The sequence below is a fragment of the Nannobrachium achirus genome, assembly GCF_963921795.1.
Source record: "Nannobrachium achirus genome assembly, chromosome: 8".
Lineage (NCBI taxonomy): Eukaryota > Metazoa > Chordata > Actinopteri > Myctophiformes > Myctophidae > Nannobrachium > Nannobrachium achirus.
In genome coordinates, this window is record NC_137817.1 from 48291705 (window position 1) to 48313210 (window position 21506).

At 42.2% G+C, this 21506-nt stretch overlaps 1 protein-coding gene across 1 annotated transcript in view; it reads left to right on the forward strand.

Annotated features, from left to right (window-relative positions):
• Positions 1–10793, forward strand: part of stard10 (StAR related lipid transfer domain containing 10) — a 59833-nt gene extending 49040 nt beyond the window's left edge. Inside the window, exon 6 of the mRNA XM_080730854.1 lies at positions 10427–10793. Coding sequence (XP_080586980.1) covers positions 10427–10642 — 216 coding nt within the window. The 3' untranslated portion in view covers positions 10643–10793. The remainder of the gene's footprint in view (positions 1–10426) is intronic.
• Positions 10794–21506: the final 10713 nt, after the last annotated feature.

The following is a 21506-nucleotide window of genomic DNA, read 5'->3' on the forward strand; positions in this document are numbered from 1 at the left end:
TGATCTGGTAGAAGTGACTCTGGGTAAGAGCTCCTGTTCAATGCCTACATGTTCTATCAACATTTGTGACATTTTAAAGCTCCTATGACACGGCCCGAAATTATCATTCGGCCCGCGGTTCTCAACCTGCGGGCTGGGGCCCCACTGGTGAGCCGTGAGGATATTGCAAATGGGCCCCCAAATAATTGCCAAAATACTACGATTTTCAATCAGATCTCATCAAACAGTGGTCCGTGGCTCAAATGCCAAATAAATAATGGACCTTGATATGAAATAGGTTGAAAACCACTGCCTTAGAGCAGTGGTTCCCAACCTGCGGGTCGGGAGCCCCCAGGGTGGTCCCCAAATTATTTTGGGGGTTCCCCAGATGATTAACTTAATGTGCAACATTGTTTTCTCACTCAACAGTAAACAAACCAACATAAAGTCTAAGTGTATAGAGCAGGGGTAGCCAACCTTTGGCACGGGTGCCAACATTGGCACAGGGGAGAGGGTAATCACTGGCACACTTGGTCAATTAAACAAAGTTACCTAATTTACAGCATGTTACATCCTGCACATAATAATAATTCTACATTCATTAAAACTCTGAACTCTGACTGGGGAGGGAGTCGGGGAAATAGGTGGATTCCAGTGACAAGACATGCCCATATCTGTGTGGCTGGTTCTACAGACGGGGATCTCCATGTATGGGCATAAAAGGGTATGATGTCAGATGTCATCATAGGACTTTCACATAACGAATAACTGAGTAAGCATGTTTGGGCTCTCACAGCATATCTCCATATACAGTACATCGATTTCCATATATGGGTACCAGGGGTCTCCATATATGGGTAACTGGTCCGATATACATCACTGGCCAGATGGCCTAAAATTGACGCAACTTCACCCTTGGTCGCATGTCGCCCTGAGGCGTCTGACTAGTAATCGTCTAATGATCGTTATAACAATGTCCTGCCAGATTATTTGATGGCGTTTGATGGCGTGTCATTATTATGTTGACATGGCACACTGACTATCTTGAAAATAAACGCCTGGTATAGAGGGTTAATGCACATTTCTAAAGTGACAATTTAAGGACTTTTTAATACCTCTAAAATGACAAATTAAACATGGGCCAAATTGTAAAATATTAGAGACAGAAATTGTGGAAAATAGCCGATCTACATGCTCACAACGCCTCGCAACGCGAGGCATTGTGAGCATGTAGATCTACTAATTTCACAATAGAACCGTGTTATACAAAATGTAATTCTTCAACTCTTAGCGCTCGTCAGAGTGGGGGGGTGGTCCCCAGTTAAAATACGATTATTTTGGGGGTCGTGGCCTGAAAAGGTTGAGAACCATGCACTGCCTCAGAGGTACAGAGATAAAGAGAGACAGATAGGGGGAGGGTGTCAGCGTGGGTTTGTCTCATGCATTACGGTCACACCCACACCCAGCAGAGTGCCTCGCTGTCAGGATGGGAGCGCCGCGGAGCACCATGTATAATGGATGATGTCTGCATGTGTGTGTGAGCTGAAGTAGGCCAGCCGTGTCGGAGATGGAGAGGGTTGAAGGCGTCTTTTCATACCAGCGTCCGAGGCTGGCAACATACTGTACAGACCAGGCACGTGCACACAAAGAGCCCTTTTACCCGTCCGTAAAAAGTGCCCTCTCCAGACCATGAATGCAGTTTTTACTATGGTGAAAGAAATGCAAACGCCCCCTTTCCATGGCATGCCATACCATACCTGAAGGCAGCATTCAAGAGAATTGCCTTGTCCAAACTCTTATGTTGAAAGAATTGCCCTCTGTGTGGAAATCCATGCCGTTATGCCACATCTTCAGTATTGACTTGATTATGCTTAGTTCAGTGTGGTATCAAGCACCAAAAATAGCCGACCTCTAAGCGACGCATTGTGAGCTTGGAGGTCTGCTATTTTCGATATTTTCACCAATAGCCCCTCTGCATCTAACATTCTCTGCAGGTTCCTGGTACAAACATATACACGCACACACACACAAACTCACGCGTGCGTGCGTGTGCGAGTGTGTGCGCGTTATGTAGGCCTACACATAACACTGTGCCTGTCAGCTGGCATGCACATGATTTTATTCCACCGTATGCAGGAATCTGTACAATAAGTGTCTCCACCCCTCCATGCATGCTGTCCTGTCCAGATAGACTTCTCCAGTGACCCTCCCCCACTACTCGGTGTTGAATTCACCCAAAACAGTCTTCTTTTCATTCTTTTCAAGTCAAGTTTATTTATGTTAGCACCAAATGACAGCAAAGGTTATCCCATGGCACCTAACATGAAACAGCAGTGCTTGATGCTTGTCATAAGTGTGCTGCAAGTGCTGTCAAAGTGTGGTCCTTGAAGGGCTTCCAGGGGGTCCCCATCAAAATCGGTTTAATTATTTTTAAAACCTACAGTCTATACGTCGGCTATTCTCAACAAGAAGTCTTGGAAACATTTAAACATTTTCTAATATTATTGAAACATTTTAACAACGCAAATCTTGTATGAGGGTCTCTCATACATAGGGAATCTCAGTTGGCAGAAGGACATCTGAGCTCGAAGACGAAGATTGGCTATTCTCAATGAAATGTTCTGGTCTCTGTAATACGATGTGATGGTCAGTGGTGTCAAATGCAGCGCTACTGTCGAAGTAATTACAAGTATGAGGTAATTTGTGACTTTCACCAGCACTCTGTGTCATGACCATGATGTGCTCTAAATCCAAACAAAAAGTCACATAACCGCTTTGTGACTGAAACTGAAAGTCACAAACAGTAACTGCTTAATGGTGACTGCTATCTCAAGGACGTTAATAGAGAAATGAAGCATGGCGTTAGTTTATGCAGGACACGTGAGTCTTGCCCGCCTCAGCTGTCAGTCAGATCCTTTCCTTATTCACAGATCTGCTGATCATTACATCACACTGTCATAATCCAATCAGAGCTCACGCCCAGTAAGGTGGGCTCCTTTAAATAGACTATGGCTCTGCTGGTCTTGGATCTGAAGCCTCATCACTACTGCTTAGCTGCCTCCTCCACCCCAGCCTCCACCTTTTGATGAGTTTGGCATTGGCTCAAATACTTGTGATTTTATGTCTGCTAATTCAAGCTAATATGTCAATGTATTGCTATTGTATTACGGTTGTAACCCTATGGGGGGTTTTGCTTAAAGTTCCCTGATTTTGCTTAGCAGGCATACATCTATACTATAATTTTGCGAATGTCTGAGTGAGTGAGTGAGTGAGTGAGTGAGTGTCTGTCACAGCGTTTCTCCTCAGTGGCTGGAGCAATTGATCTGAAATCGCATCACCATTAGCATATGAACACACCTGACATAACTGTGAAGCCCGTTTGTCACTTTCACAAATCATATGCTGTATATTAGCATTTTTATGGTGTATCTACTATCTATTCTGCATCTAGCATGAGGCATATCTATTCTGCATCTAGCATGAGGCAACATGTTTAACCAGCTCTCTCTGTGTGTGTGTGTGTGTGTGTGTGTGTGTGTGCGCAGGCGGGTGGGCGGGTGGGCGGGCGGGCTGGGGGGGGGGGGGGGGGGGGGTTAGCCATTAAACGAAACGGGTATTTCTTACATTGATGCTCCTACATATTATCATGCAAGCACCAGTTAAAGTTACTTTCCATCCCTCATATACTGTGTGCACAGTGCACATCCCATAACCCACACACTGCACATCATTTCAGAGCTCATATCTTTGAACGGGTAAGGGCTAGTGTTAAAAATTCAGGGAATGTCTCCGAACGCTAGAGCCCTTAAACGCCAAGTTTAACTGTATTCCATTTGTTGCAATAAATGGTTCAATCTACTTTGATTTGCGTGTTCCTGACTAAAAGGGAATGTTAGATATAGACCCATTTATCAGAGCGGCGATCATACCTGCGGTTTCAAGCGGCACCGCGTCACGTCAGCGCTCTGCGGAATCGTCTATAGGTCTAGTTGGCTAAAACCTCTGAATAAAGAGCAGTTTATAATCTAGTAAAGATGTGCTAAGGATTTAGCCAGTAGTCTGGCAGAGGATGGTTTTTGATTCAGAAAGGTAGCTTGGAAACAAAATAGAAACGGTGTAAATTTGCATCAGCTGTGTTTCTAAGGTTTCTTTGTTTCAGGGTAAATTGGTGCCAGTTGAAGGCAGGAGGTGATGAATTTAGTCTCTAATAGAATTGTATCATTATAGAAGCTCATGAAGTCATTCTTACTGAGAGCTATAGGAATACATGGGTTAACCACTTAAACCCTCTATACTTAGTCAAACTAACCTGAGTTGCAACTGTACTTGGCATGCTCTTTTTTTTCCACTCTACAGTACACCAAATGTTTTGCCAAAAATAGCCGATCTACAAGTTCACAACGTGCCACAGTTCAACACGTTGTGAACTCGTAGATCTGCTATTTTTGGGCGAACATTCCCTCCCAGAATATGGGATGCTAGGGTTCAAGTGGTTAATAGAGTTATGACTCTTTGTAAAGGCCACTTTTAACCGCACAGATTCGTCGACGATTCGGCGGCGGAAGGCGGCGGATAGCGTCGGTTGCCGAACGGGAGCTCATCGTCAGGTTTTCGGCAGCGGGTCGGGAACGTTATCGACCGAAAACTGGGAAACTGGACTTGCCCGGTTTTGTTGAGTCGGTCCCTTGCCCGTCGGCAGTGAAATGAGCCAACGAGAGCGGATAAAAGACAACACACAATCCGCTGGTAGCTATCTGTTTGGCATACATACTGTTTCCACACAGTCACAGAGGACACCGAGACAACACACTACACACAACTGAATAAAGTGGGCGCGAGTGAACTGCTTGCCTAGCGCGATGTAGTAGTTGCCCAATTGCTGCGCTCAGAAAGGTGCTTGATTGTATAATATCCACGTTTCAACTGGGTCCAGTTTGGTTAGATTACCTCCTCTTTCAGCTGTGAAAAGCTGGATGTGTGCTTCAGCGTATGACGGTGCGTGTCGAGCATAGCAGACATACAAGCTCACAACGGTTCAAGTTCCGACATGTTGTGAGCTTGTAGCTCTGATATTTTCAATGCGCGACGTCACACGGAGGCAGAACGCTGAAGCAGCAACAAGCTGTTGTGAAAGTGTCAGATCATGATACAATTTTAAATGATTATGATTGGTTTTAAAGGTTGTTCTACTTTATCCAAATAATAATATAAATAATAGGCTTAATAACAGCATTTTCCGACAGCGACGGCATGCAGGGACGATCAACTATGGAGTGAAAATAGCCTTTCAGACTACTGCCACCTCCTGGTTTGGAATGGTATTTCATGCGATCTCTCCGCGCATGCGCACAATTGCATACAGTAAGTACAGTCGGCATACAGTCGGCAGACGAAGTTCTGTGCAGTTCTTTGCAGTCCTTTGCAAGTTCTTTGCAGTTCTTTGCAGTCCTTTGCAAGTTCTTTGCAGTCCTTTGCAGACTTTTTGGTGTGGAGAGGCCTTTACTAGTGAGCTTTGACAAAGTGGTGTAAAGGAACGTAGGATTGTTTTTATTTTATTCCATTAAAAATGAGTAATAGGTGGCTCTGTCATTGCAGAGGGCAGTACACTTTAACAAATAGAATTAGCTGTTAACGTGTGAAAGAAAGACTAAAGAACAAGGCTTTACTGTTATGACATGCCCAGAATAGGGATGTCATAATAGTACTGTAGAGGTTCATGTGGTAGAGAGTTTATCCTGTTTAGTTGTACTACTGCAAAGCGGCGATGTCATTTTTTAATTACGTTTATGTATAACTCCTCTTCCGTTTACTTTTAACTTAATTTATCGAAGTGGTAGCAGGCAAACACAGTTTCTATATTGTTTTGGGTGGGTGGCTGGCCCTTTAGGGCAACGTCGCTTTTCGCCTTTAGGCGTCTTACTGGTTATTATGTTCCAATGTCCAATGCCAAAAACACAATCGTTGATCACAATTATTTGTACGACAAGTAATCGTCAACTAAAATCGTGACAGCCACTCATCCAGCGTGGGATGTGTACAGTATGCCATCTCTCCTAATCACACCAGATGTTCTTAGCAACATGGGCTGCACTCAATACGAGGCACAATCTAATGACCTTCTGTTGTGGGAGAATGATAACATTGAACGCGATGCTACTTTGAAACGTTGTACTTCTCAGGGTGCCAAGCCTTTGGAAACTAGCTGTCACACTGGGATTCGTTTAGGACTTTAAACTGTAGCTCTTGTGTTCCACAGGAGACACTGTTCATTGTTTTTGCTTAACAAGGTAGTCAAGGTTATGTAATGTGAGAGAATTAAGCCCCCCAGCTCTTATCTTATGCAGCATCTGCATTCCTTAAAAGCTGCTGAAAATCGACCTCCCCTCAGGAGATCTGTTTAGATGCTTGACTTTTGAACAGCTCTGCTCTGTTTGCAAACATGATGATGAATAAAAATCCACAAAGACAAGTCATTTTGTCACACTAGGGCAGTGGTTCTCAACCTGTGGATCGGGACCCCCAGGGGGGCCCCACATGAAACAGAAACAGGATTGTGTCAAAGTTTGTGTTGAACAGAATAAAAATGTATTCAATAAAATAAAAAGTTACATAATACAGCTTTAACTCTATCTTGCGTCTTGCATTTCTGTGCGTTCTTGTTATCCTCTGAAGACCTCGGATGCTAATAAATCCCTTCAGCAAAGCTTTGAGAAGTATTTTTTATTCTGTTTTTTATGCTTGTTACGACCCTTAATCTAGGGGGCATACTGTATAAACGAGAAGGGGAACTGAATTTAACTTCTGAATTTAAGTGCTTCATTGCCACATAATGTGATAAAACGAGTATCAACAGATCTCCTCTCAGCCTCTCTGTTTAAAAAAATCACCAAAAAAAACTAGAGCAGCTTATGTTCACTTTATCCATCTAGTAACTGTTTCTCTTTTGAAGTAAGGAAAAGCATAATATCACAACTACTGTACTATTTCCCATTGTAGATTAAGCTGACATTGTTTATCTAAGCGCCACTGACACCAATCTCAAGCCTCTCAATGTTCTCTATAACTCCTGATGTAGATTTGCAGGGGCGGTCACATAGGGTACGCCTGGGAGCTCAAGCGTACAGCTATGAGACCCATAGGCGCCGGAGCCGGGTCTTTTTGGACTGGACTGCCACCCCACTTTTCAGGCTATCGACCTATTTCTTCTGTCTTTTGGTCCGTTTTTTCCCCCCAAACGGCGCTATGGTCCCAATGTCCCCATTGTCTTGCTAAATCGCTGCTGGAGGTTGTTGCGACCCCCAGTCACTCATGGTAATTGCTTCCAATACACAAGTCTGTCTGCTATTACATGTTCAACCGGTTCTGATGACGACCAGGCTGCAGTGGTGTAAAGTAATTATACTCACTCAAGTAGCCTACTGTAGGCCAAGTACAATTTTGAGGCTTTCTCAGACTTTTACTCCACTACAAATATTTGAAAACAGCTAAGTTACTTTGCATATTTTGATTATTATAAAGGCATACATTAACCACTTCAGTCTATATATTTAGGCCATTAGAAATGAAAATACAAGATCACAATGCAGACGCTTAGCTATAATTGTGAGCTTAGATCTGCTAAAATATTTGTATCTATGGTAGGCTACATATTTGTGAAAACCTGTGAAATGGGACATAATGCAAATGACTACGTTTTATTTATACAGTACATTTTGATACCAAAACGTCATTATGCAAGTACATTTTGGACATGGGACTTCTAACAGAGTATTTCTACTTGTAGTTACTTAAGTAAAACATGGGAGTACTTTTCTTTTTTCTTCACTGACGGCCGGGCTGCTAATCGAGCGTCGGCTCGCTCACTCTCTCTCTCCCCTCACTCACTGTAGTCAGTGCGATGCAAAGCAGTTCATATCTAACTTTAACAGTAGCTTGAATTTCCCTTCCTTTATTCACATTTAAACTTAATTTATTTTCTCGAAAATACATTGAGCGTAGCAGAGCCCTAGCTCATCCATAATGCCGAGATTACAGAAGGCATAATAGGCCTACAACATTGTAGGGCATAATAATTAATATTGAAATAAGAACAGCAGGATAAAACGAGTTATTTATTGTGAAAAAGGGGCGGGTCCAAAACGAGCACCCAGCTCAATATTGAAACTTCATCGCCCCTGTAGATTTGTACTGAGATGTCCTTACAGAACAGATTGGCTGCAGCCTAAGGCAAGAAGGCAACTTGTGTTCAATTCAACTGTCCATCTTATTTGAAACAATCCCTGGAACCATACACATCACCATATCCACTTAGGCACTCACAACATCCCTATTTTACTGTCCACAAAATAATTACTTCTATCTGGACGCAGGGCATTCCACTACAAAGCTCCATCTGACTGGAACAATCTCCCTCTTTCAATCAGATCTATTATATCTTTTGGCTGCTTCAGGACTTCCTTGTACTCTCATCTTGAAACAACCTGTTCATGCTTCTAATTTTGATTGTACTTCAATTTTTTGACTCAAGCAAAAGTATTGTATTCTCCATTCCTTTTAGTTTTTTGCGTTGGGGGCTGGGGGTATGGGTAGGAGATGGTGAGCGAGCTAACTGTTCTGTATGTGTTGTGTGTTTGCATTGTATGTAATGTCTTAGTCATGTGTTTTTGTACTGTAATGTTACTGTATGTGTTGTGTGTTTGCATTGTATGTAATGTCTTAGTCATGTGTTTTTGTACTGTAATGTTACTTACAGTATGTGTCTAGGACCCCCCTCTAAAATGAGATGCTCTCAAGGTGCTATCCTCTCAATACATTCTGACCAAATAAATTCTCCTCAAACAGAGCACTCATGAGAGTCTTCTAGCACACAAGAACTGCACATTATGTCAGTTGTACGTGCAAGAAGAACGCATGGGTCGCAAGATCTGGGATAGACGTTGTGGATGTCTCCGCGGACTCTGAGCGATGAGTGATTAAAAATACATCATATGATGCTAGCATGCCGATGCAGCTACATGGATGTGGCATGGCTCGTTCCCTTTCTCTTTCACAACCCTTCCCTCTCCTTTCCCCTCCTCTCTCCTTATCAGTGTCAATTTCGTCGACTAAAAACTATGACGAAAATGTTCTTCGACTACCCTTTTTTACTGACGAAAACTAAATAAAAACTAGACTGAAATGTTAGGGAGGGACTACTGGAGAAGAGATCCAGTAGAACTAAAAGAAGAGTCATTTTATGTTTGGTTGTGCTCTAAAAATAGCAGATCTGCAAGCTCGTTGTGAGCTTGTGAGCTTGTAGATATATAGTTATAGTTATATATTGTAGTTATTTTCAGCATGCAACCAAGTGTGAAATCAGGCTTTACGACACCATCAAGGCCCGCCCACCAAAATAAATATTTGGCAACAAAATCAACTGTAGGTGTAGTCGACTAAAATCTTATGCTATTAAGTTTAAAACTAGACTAAAACGAAAACATTTCAGATGACTAAAATATGACTAAAACTAATTGAAACTATTCAAAAGACCAAGACTAAAACTGAATAAAAATGTGCTGTCAAAATCAACACTACTCCATATCCTCCCATAGGTCTCCCTCAGAGACTGGTCTCTGTGTTCTATCGATCTCTCTCCCTTCACATCCGTCTCCTCCCTCCGAGTGTCAGTTGGGAGTCAAATAATTGGGCTGAATGTTGCCAAAGAAATAATACTCCCAAAGAGTTTGAGTCCAAGGAATGCTGTCAGATGTTAAATGCCATCGCAGATGATACACTGCATCTCTGGAATGTCCTGCATTTGAAGGGAAGGATGGTAGTTCAAAGGTTCAAAGTGTGGTCATTGTTACATTGTTATTTTTGCTCTGATTCCTCAGACTTTTTTGCAGCATTAATAATAATTCACATTTACAGCAACAACAATAGCAGCAGTATGAAGAAAAGGTCTGGTCCTAGCACTTAGAGGACAACTAGGGTTCATATTTTAGATTGTAAAAAGAAAAGATGAGTGCTAAAAGGTTTTCATTTACTTCTTTATCGTTTTAGCGATTTTGATTTCAGTGAGTGGGGGCATGCGTACAAGTGGCTAAATATGTATTTTTAGACGCAATAAGCCGGCGATTACTTTGTTACTATTTACAGTAACACTACTAACCCCCATAAGGAACTTGTTAATAAAGTATTCAATCAATCTATGCCAAGATGAAACCAAATGGACCCTTACGGCTTCATTTGGTTTCATTTCATGCTCTCAAGAGTTAAAGATCTCTAAGGGTCCATTTGGTTCTCCAACTCTCTAGATTTAGATGGGGACCACCTGGAACCCCCTCAAGGACCACTGGTGGTCCCCGGACCACTAGTTGAGAACCACTGTACTTTGACTCTCATAAATAATAAATGCAATAATCTCTCTCTCCCTCTCTCTCTCTCCCTCTCTCTCTCTTGTCTGCAGGCGATGAAGAAGATCAACAAGGCGTGTGTGAAGTACCCCGAGTGGAAACAGAGACACAACCCCGGCCTCAAGCCGTGGCTCTACCCGGAACAGACTACACTACCCAGCATCCCCCTCTCCGAGCTCAGCATCCAGCACGCCGACAGCCTGGAGAACATCGACGAGAGCTGCCTGGCCGAGGCCCAGGAGAGAGAGAGGGAGAGAGACAGCGACTAGTGAACACATGCACATGCACTCACATGCACACGTGCACACACACACTCACACACAATTTAGTACACACCTTTAAATTTACTGTAGTATACGTTTGTATTTGCACACGAATGCATATCGTCGTTGTCGGGTGGAAACCTTGTATGTCCAAGTCCTTCCTTTTTTTGGTGTTATTATTTTTTTAAATGATTCAAAATAGTGAATATGGCCGATCTACAAGCACACAACGCCTCGCGATGCGAGGCGTTATGTGCTTGTAGATCGGCTATTTTCACTACTTTTGCACGACACTTTTGTATGATGAAGTGGAGCGTTGATTTACGAGAAGAAGAAAAAAACATACAAATTTGAAACTTGGAGATACAAGGTTTCTATCTGACAGTGACAATATATAGTAGCGCTGGGCATTTAACTGAAAATATATCGAAACCTATATCTCGAACCAATAGCCGACTTAATCTTGCTCATGTAGGTTACATCGACTTTTTATAATCTACTAAATTGATCGGTCTGATTAACTACTTAACCCTGTACTTTGTTGTACAATGGTGGTGTAAAGTATAGTGAAAATAGCTGACATGCAAGCTCACGCTTGTAAATCTGCTGTTTTACCTATCTACCGTGTATTTCTATTTTATTTAAATATTTGTTCCTTATTCGTTATCAAGGTTAAGGTTTTATTGTTTTGAAGTCATTTCACCCAGCCCTAATATACTCATCTATTGAGAGAGAAAGAGACAGAACCATATAAATACATAAATATAAATATATGACACATGCACACAGAAAGACATGCTGTTGCGTACTTACACACAACTCGTACGCATAATGTTTGAATCCACATGAAACATTACGCAGACATTACACGCTCACATGCTCGTTGGAGGCTCAACCCTTTTTTACAAGTTGACGAGGCATTCTTCAGTACTTGATGAAAAGTCACGCTGTCGTTTTTGTGACATTTCAGAATACATGTAAATGAAACGGTGTCAACCTCTGTGTCAGTGGTTCTCAACCTGTGGGTCCCCGCATGGGTTTATGGGGGTCCCCAGATGACAGTAAAGTGACAATTTAAGGACTTTAAGACCTTTTTAATACCCTCTAAAAAAGGGAAAAAGACCATTGCTGTATCAAAAGTAATCAACAAACTATGCTATAAAAACAGGACATTGCCCAAATTGTCAAATAATGCAAACATTTTGAAAATAGACAATCTAAGCTCACAGTGCCTTGCAACACGAGGCGTTGTGAGCTTGTAGACCTATTCACTATATGTATGAACCGAGTCAAGCCTAGACACCTACAATTCCATGTGCTTGTCAGGGTGGGGGGTCCCCAGTTCACATTATTTTCAGGGGTCACGGCCTGAAAAGGTTGAGAACCACTGACAACATGTCATAGCAAAGACAAGGGCTGGGCGATTCAATGAAAATATATTGAAACCAACACATAGTGAGCTTGTACATCTGTTTGATTTTCACTATTTAAAAAAAAATTATAATCTTAAACCGAGGTAAAGGTTTGAAATAACTGTGATCTTGATCATAATCGCCCAGCCCTAACAAAGACCCACACGTTCTTGTCGGTTCTCAGCTTTACGACCACACTTGTAGATCTGCTATTTTCTGTCTGTGTGCGCACTACAGCGCTGGTTCTCTCAACCTGGCTATCGGGGGACCCCCAGGTGTCCTTGAGGGGGTTCCCCAGCAAAATGAGTTGATATACTGTAGCATCACAATCACTTCAACCCTTTAACCCATGAGCTATTTGGAACTAGACCATCTACAACACGTTGTGAGCTTGTAGATCTGATTTTATTCTTTAAAGAAAATGTTAGAAACATTTTAACAACACACATCTTGTATGGAGGGGTCCCTAGCACAAAGTATTTTCAGATAACAGTCGTCAACGAAATACACATTAACTTAAGTGCTGTTCAGACGACACCGTTTTCTATAGAAAACAGCGAAATAAAATGTCAGATATGCCGTCGGTTTAGACGACAACGGCGTTCTCGGGGGTTGAAAATGCGACAAAGTTGAAAACGTGGGATGTCATCATGGCTCATGGGCAGACTAAGTGCAGAATGATGCAGCCACGTTATTACCATGGTGAATGTAAACAAGGAAATGGGAGCGGCGTCAATCGTCTATCTGTGCGTCACCGCCACCTAGCGACATGGCATGCACATTATATCATTTTCAATGCTGCTGCGTTTCCATGTAGACGCACAACAACGAGTCAGACCGCAACTACATTTTGCTGTTTTCTCTAGAGACCGTTGTTGTCTGCACAGGGCCTTAGAGGTCCTTGACGTGAGAACATTTGTGACCGCTCACAGTATTTTGAGACACAACGGGGCCATGGTCATTTTTCTACTTTTTACATTTTAATAAAGTACAGAATGTACGTTTTCATATGATGTATAATCAATTGAAATCGGACAATATTTGATGAAGACACGATCATTTGAAACTTCCAGAAACACCAAAGCATAGAAAATGCCCTTCAAAGGTTTCTAATTTTTAACACCTTTCCAGGCCCTAGAAAATGGGTAGTGACATAGTAGTTAAACCGACCTCTAAACCACTCCCCAAACCACTCCCCCACTAGCTGTACTGTCAACTGTCAGCTATCAATACTTGAAACACATTTCATAAGACTTGAATAAATTGAATGCATTTAGCCCTGTATTGTGGAGTTCTATTACCACCGGCTTGTGTCTCAAACCACCATAAGCGGTCACATTTGTGAACCAAGGAGGAGTTGTTTTTTGCTGGTGAATGCCACCCATTAAGAGCTTTAGTTATTAACACTGGACAACTGTTGGTGACTGAAAAAAAAAGAAGTTAATCCTGCTGTTGTTATCCAGGGCCAAGCGAGGACAGTGGCTCTGCTCTGTACAAACAATAAAGTCCTCATCGTGCTGCAGAAGGATTTTGAATGCTATGAGCAATGTTGTGCAGAGTGCAATTCATTCCACTGTACTGTACACACTCAGAGTTACTTAATTATGTATAGCTTTGAATGTTCTTCTAGACCGGCGCCCACTGGTTCATATACATGTTATGTATATCGTCACTGTCGGGCATCTCAAGTTTCAAGTTTGTACGTTTCTTCGTAAAGTAGAGCCCTGCTTCTGTCGGCGCAAGACTAGTGAAAACAGCAGATCTACAAGCTCGTAGATCGGCTATTTTCACTAGTTTAAATTGATTTTTAAAATTATAAATAGAATATTTTTGAACGGTTTTGGGCATAGAAGCCGGTTTCCACCCGACAGACTTTATGTATACATATACATGCATATACGGTGTATATATACATGTATATGTGCATTATATATACCGGTATGCAGTGTATATTGTCTCTGGCGGGTCCAAAACTGTTTTCAAGCTTCAAATTCAAAAGTAGCAGATCTACGAGCTCCAAACGCGCCACCTAGCGCAACGTTTCAAGCTTGTGGATCTGCTACTTTTGATTAAAAAAACTAAATGTTACAAGATGGAGTTAGGCCTGACAACAACAATATATGTATATATGCATGTACACGCTCACACACACACACACACACACACACACACACACACACACACACACACACACACACACACACACACACACACACACAACCACACACAGACACACACACACACACCATGTCATTGTCACCCTGTCCTTGTTCTGTCTGTCATTGATTATGTGTCTGTCTGGATTACACCTCCCCTTTGTTAGCACATAATGAATATGTGGGTGTGTAGACAGTAGCTGACACACACATACGCACAAACACACACACAAACACACACACACACACACACACGTTACTATCCACGTAGGGATTTTCATAAAAACAAATAAAATGGAAATGACGTTAATTTGGGGGCATTTATAACGCTAACCTCAACCCGCATTTGTCTAATCCTAAACCTGATGCCAACCTGAATAATTATCTTACTAGCTCTATAGGTCATGGAAATGGGGAACGGCAGTGTGGCTCGCCGGCGTCTTGGGAAACGGGACGGTTCCCGGTTCGATCCTCGCAGCTCTCCCTGGGTTAGAGTCGAAAGTGTCCTTGAGCAAGACACTAACCCCCTTCCTCTGCCGTCGGTTTATGAATGTGTGAATGTAATCAGGGGTGTCGCACCAAATTCTGGGCCCCGGGTACAAGGATTCACTGTGGGGCCCCTGTGCTTTAACTATTGAAAAATAGCAGATATACAATCCTTCTAAGGTTTTTTTTGAAGAATCTATGTTTCGATGTCAGTGGAGCTCAAACCTTTTCATGTGAAGGACCCCCAAAATGGTATGTATTTGGCCACGGACCCGCATCTCAAAATATTTAGTTCCAGGGACCCCCCAGAAGCAAAATTTGAGTTACAAATGTTTGCTTAAAGAAAACATATATTCAAAGATTTGCACACTTTTTCACGACTTTTCAAAAATAGCAGATCTACAAGCTCGCTGTGAGCTTGTATATCTGCTATTTTTCAATAGCTGAAGTATAAAATAATTAAGGCCCCTCCACCACCTTGGGCCCTAGTAACTCAGTCCCACTTTCCTACCCCTTGTGACGCCCCTGAATGTAACGCACAATGTGCACACTGTGAAGCACTTTGGAGAAAGGAGCGCCATTTACCATTTACCAAAATGACCATTCCCCATCAAGGGGACAAGTAGAATGTCCCCATCCGCTTGTCTGGTTTTACCATCCTTGAGAATGCATTTTGCCCCCACGTGAATGGTAAACACACACACACACACGCACACACACACACACACACACACACACACACACACACACACACACACACACACACACACACACACACACAATGTTTTGCTCCTCTGTCAAAGAGCTGTATGAATGTATGTAGAGTTTGAAACTTAAATACAGATTAATACAAAGGTTTTCAATTTAATTGGTTTTCAGAGTCATTTCTTTCTCTCGTGTGTGTGCGTGCGTGTGTGTTAAAGTAAATTTTATTCTGTAATATCATTCAAAAATGTAAACTTTAATATATATTCTAGAAAGGTTTTTTGTTTTAATTTAGAATGTTTATGGCATACAGCCCATGGATATCAAAAATCCATATCTCAAAATATTACAATATTAATGAGACCATAAGTCATAACAAGGATTTATACTACAGAAATGTCAACCTTCTGAAGTCCAGTGTGAAGTTTCCGCAGTAGGTGATGTTTTGGGGTGTATGGCATCTGCTGCTTTTTTACACAATATTACCGTAATTGCTGGACTATAAGCCGCACCTGAATATAAGCCACACCAGCTACATTTAGAACAAAAAACAAATGTTTACATATATAAGCCACACCTGACTATAAGCCGCAGGTGTCCTTCCTGCTTCCCGCTAGAGCACCCCTGGTGGCCGTTAGCTGTAAAAATCTATATATAAATCCTTGTTAAAGACCACTGTAAAACGAACTAACTGGCCGTTATCTGTATAAATCTCTATATAAGCCGCACCTTTGTATAAGCCGCAGGGTTCAAAACATTGGAAAAAGCCGCGGCTTATAGTCCGGCAATTACGGTATATAGATATATATAAATATATATACTGTGTATATCTTTTTTTTAGATTGATCTAATCTGTATATACTAGGCGGGCTCAATGTTCTCACAAGCATAGTACCATAGCTTTCCTATTCGGGAGATAAGCGAAGATTCAGGCGTGAATAGGATTAGGTATTTAAAGTTGAGGGCTGGAGTTATGCATTATTTATACTCACAGTATGAGTGAAAATAGAACAATCTACATTGCTTAAATGGCAATAAATGTAAAACAAAATGCATTCATAATATCGAGTTCCTAAAATACAGATGTCCTCACAAGTATAATACAAACCAGTATGTGTGAGTGTGTGCGCTGCGGTCAGAGAAGGTCACAAATCATTGACCCCACATAATAAAACCCTGAGTGTGTGTCACTCCCGAAGGAGTTCACAAATGGAACCTCATCGACCCGTAAGGGTCCATTTGGTTCCATTTGTGCACTCTCACAGTTAAATAAACACTGAGTATTTTGCTGTGCGATGATCATTTTTATAATGGTCCTGTTCACACCTTCCAGGGACAGGGAACATCATCGATTTAACATTTTTCAAAAGCAGAGGTAATCGTCGCCCTCGTTCCGAAACCTTGTATCTCCCATGTTTCAACATTTTATGGTTCTTCATAAATTAATAATGCCCTACTTCAAGAAAAAGAAAAATAGCTCTACAGGGATGGGTATTGGGTATCGTTCACCTTTGAATCGATATGATACCTTTTTCGATACCTGGGAATCGATGCGATACCCTTTTCGATACCATTTTCGATACTTTTAACGTTTAACTGCTCTACCGCAGCGGTAGAGCAGAGGTGATGATGATGATCACACAGTGTGGCTGGAGCGGAGAGTATAGACGTTGGATAATCATCATAATAATAAACATTATAGGCTAATGTCGGCTATTTTCCACAGTAACGAGTGTAGCCTACTAAAGCAGTCATTAAACTCTCAGTAGCCCAACTGTTACAGATGTGACTGGCCAGGGCATGCGGTCCAGAGTATCGAAACGAGGTATCGTTCGTTTTTATGTGAACCGATACCCGATAGTATCGACGTCATGCAATCGATACCATTAAAAGTATCGCAGACGATACCCATCCCTAGCGTTAAGAGCTTGTAAATGTGCTATTTTCCTCAAAAAAGTTAAGCAAAAGTTAACGTGGTTAAGTGCGGTTTATGTTTGAGTTTATAAATGTTGAACCAATGAAAGGTATTAACAAGCTTGTGACTATAATAGTTACTATAAGTACATTTACTCAAGTACTGTACTATACTTGTGATTGTTATTACAAAACATACATTAACAACTTCAGCCCTATATATGTTTCGGCTATTTGAATTGTATTTTTATACATTTTAGACACTTACTTGTGAAATGCGGCCCAGACGGTGGGCTGGTAATCCCGGGTATATCGGAACTCCGACACATTGCTATTCCGACGACCTAAACCTCACCTTAACCCTAACCCTAACCTCAGTAAAACAAAACGCTGGTGAATGCTAACCTGGTGAAATGCTAACCTGCTGACGCTGGTGAATTCTAACATAACCTGGTGAAATGCTGGTGAATACTAACCTGGTGTTCGGAATGGGGATGTGTCGGAATGGAAACCTGGTAACCATGGTAATCCTGGCGACCTTGGACCTTTACAGCGTGTCACCCCCCCCATCTCTCTCCCCATTTCCTGCCAGTCTACAATTTAACTATCAATAAACGCAGAAAAGGACCAAACTATATATATATATATATATATATATATATATATATATATATATACACACTGTATATATATATTACTTTTGGTACTTTAAGAATCTTTTGATGCCAATTCTTTTGCAATTTTACTTTTTAAGGTAGGCTGTTTTTGAATAACAGACTTTTACTTACAGTAACAGAGTTTTTTTTTCCTACATTGCAGTAGGCCTATTGATACTTTGAGTTAAACGTGAGTAATTTTTTCAACACTGCCATTGGATCCATGGGAACACATGTCCTTTTTTCCTTTTCCTGAAAAGTTTTGGAAATACGAGGTTTCCACCCCGACAGAATGCGCGCGCGCGCGTGTGCGCGTGTGTGTGTGTGTACCTACATGTGCATCCCTGAACTAAAGCAGGATCATCCCCCCAATCTGTTGTCATGGCAACTTCAGATCAACTCACCATTAACACAGCGAGGAAGAGAGAGAGAGAGAGAGAGAGAGAGAGAGAGAGAGAGAGAGAGAAGAAAGCCTGTGTGTCAGACAGGAAGTGTGTTATTACAGGGGTGCACGGATGTGTGCGTGTGTGACACTGTATGTACGTATGTCGGTGTGTGCATGCGTGTATGCGTGTGTTTTTGTGCATGCTGTGGTCTGGATTGCCTTGTCACCAGGCAGGATTTTAGCTGGTTGACAAAAAAACTGTTATTTTGCCATTTGACTGCTTTAAGCCTAATTAAAAAAAAAATGCTTTCAGCAAGAGACACCATTGTAGGACAAAATAAAATTTCAACTTAATTGGAAAATGGCAAATGGTGCGTTTAATATCTAACTAGAAAAAGTGCTCCTCGGAGCACAGGTCTCCAAAAGTTAATGTACAGTAGGTTATTGTGGTCTCTTGGTGGTGCTATAATAGGCCAAAGTAAAAATGCTATAACAGGCCAATGTAAAAAGAGTGTTATTTGTTCTTTCAGCCTATAGTGGGAATGTGTGTGCAAAATTTCACATAAATCGCAAGCTGTGTTCATGATTTCAGGCATTTTGTTCAATACGAACCAATCCTGCAAACTTTGGAAGCCAGTCTCAGCCAATCACGAAGGAATATGGAAAATCGGATAGGTCCGTATTGATCACATGAGTATAGAGATACCGTGTATACCAATTTGTTTGATGATTGGACAAAATCTGTAGGAGTAATATAAAAATGTGTTTTGAAAATATTCACCTCATGGTGGCGCTATAACAGGCCGATTTGAAAAAAACTGGGGCAGAGGTTCTAAATTGACATCAAGGGAGTGTTTGTGTGCACAGTTTGGCAGCGACCGGGTCAACGGTGCCGGAGACGGACACAGGGACGGATGGACGGTGCAAAACATAATCTCGGCCATCATGCCTTCCAGCCTAGCGGAGACAATAATATTTTATTTGTGTGGCACTTTTCAAAAACAAGTTGACAAAGTGCTTCACAGACCATGTATACATGGAAAACTACGGACAAGCAGAGTGTTGAAAATCATATATAGATGGGTTCAAAGTCAAACATCTTAAGTACAGTAGGCCTACTTGAATAAATGTACTTAGCCACTTTCCACCGGCGCTGACTGACTGCTCATTTATCTTGCTTCCCTCCTGTCCTTGTTTCTAATCATCCACCCGTCCTTTACTCCTTAATGAGGCCTCCGTTTCACCGACTCAGCCATTATCCTGACGTACGAGCGTGTGTGTGTGTGTGTGTGTGTGTGTGTGTGTGTGTGTGTGTGTGTGTGTGTGTGTGTGTGTGTGTGTGTGTGTGTGTTATTTGAACCATGTGTGGACCTGGTGGTATCACCGCATTGTCTTCCACCCTCCTCCTCCGCAGTGGGACCCACAAACACTGCACGGTGGCTTCCCGTGTGTGTGTGTGTGTGTGTGTGTGTGTGTGTGTGTGTGTGTGTGTGTGTGTGTGTGTGTGTGTGTGTGTGTGTGTGTGTGTGTGTGTGCGCGCGTGCGCGTGCGCCACCCCCACAGCACACTAGCCCACCAGGGCTGATACAGTGGTGATGACTCATCAGTCCCCTCTCCTTCCTCCTCTCCCTCCTCTCTTGTCTCTTTGTTTTTTTCTTGCCCTCCTCCTCCCTCTCTCCCTGCCTCCTTATCCTCCACCCTTCATCCCTCCATCCCACCTTCTGTCTTCTTCCCTCTTCTCTTCTCTTCTCTTCTCTTCTCTTCTCTTCTCCTCTCCTCTCCTCTCCTCTCCTCTCCTCTCCTCTCCTCTCCTCTCCTCTCCTCTCCTCCGTCTCTTCTCACTCCATGCTCCCTCCAACCTCTGTTCTCTCTATTTCTGCCAGCTCATCCATCTATCTTCCTCCCAGCCCAGACATCCCACCACCTCCTCCCCTCCTCCTCCTCCACCTCCTCTCCAATAACGCCTCCCTAACCCCAGTGTGCAGACAGAAGGGAGTCACACACAGACAGGAGACTGCTTGGAGGATTTAGGGGGGAACCATGGTCTGGTCTGTGTGTTTAACCTGGCCTCCATATTTCTTGCATGTCATTACGCTAGGTGAAAAGTATCAAACGTTTTCAAAAGTATACAGAAAACAGACAAGCTCACGACGTGTATAGCGACGTAACTCGTCTTGAGCTTGTAGATCATCTTTTTTCCCTATATTAGTATAGTATAAAATCAACGCCCTTGTCCCTTTACACTTTATGTATGTGTTTTCTTATGTGCTAGTTTTCTGTTTGGGTTTAATTTTGTTGTTTCTGTTTTTTATATCTGCATGTGTCTTTATTGATTTTATCTGCAAATGAGGGCAAACATCAATGCTCTTTTCAACAATAAATAACGGTTTCAATCAATCAGCCAATCAATCAATCAATCAATCAATCAATAAAATAGGACTTAAGCTAGAAGAGGGTAAGTACACTTTTATTAATCCTGTGGGAAATTATCTTTCAGCTCCACCCAGCTGACGGTTCCTCAGGAGCACTCAGGGGGTTAAGTGCCTTGCTCATGGACTCATTATGCTAAGGAGAGGCGAGGAGGTGAACCGGTGACCTGATTACCAGGATCTACCCTGCACTAAGCCGTGGCCGGCCCATATAGCTTAGTGGTTACGTGTGTTTGCAGACGAAGCTAAAAAAAACAATGCTACGAACTCCAGTGTGAGGCCACTGATAAACATATCGTTGTTGTCGGGTGGAATCCTTGTATGTCCAAAACGGTTTGTTTTGTATTTATCATTTGATTTAAACTAGTGAAAACAGCCGATCTACAAGCACACAGCGCTTCTACACTTGTAAATCTGCTGTTCACTACTTTTGTGCGGCGGCCTTGTATGATGAAGCAAGGCTTCACTTTGCGACAAGAAATGACAAATGTGAAACTTGGAGATATGAGGTCTGTGCCTGACAGAGACGAAATAAAACATGCGTAAAATAGCTCAATACAAAGAGTCAACCTCAAAGTGCAAAGTCTAATACTAAAACTCCTTAAACTAACAACAACTGCGGGGGGTGCTTCTCGCCCCCGCTTCGTGGTGGTTTCCAGATAAACAACACAGGGTCTTCTTCCATTTGGACACGGGACGTCATGTGAGGTCAGTTCTCTCTATCGGG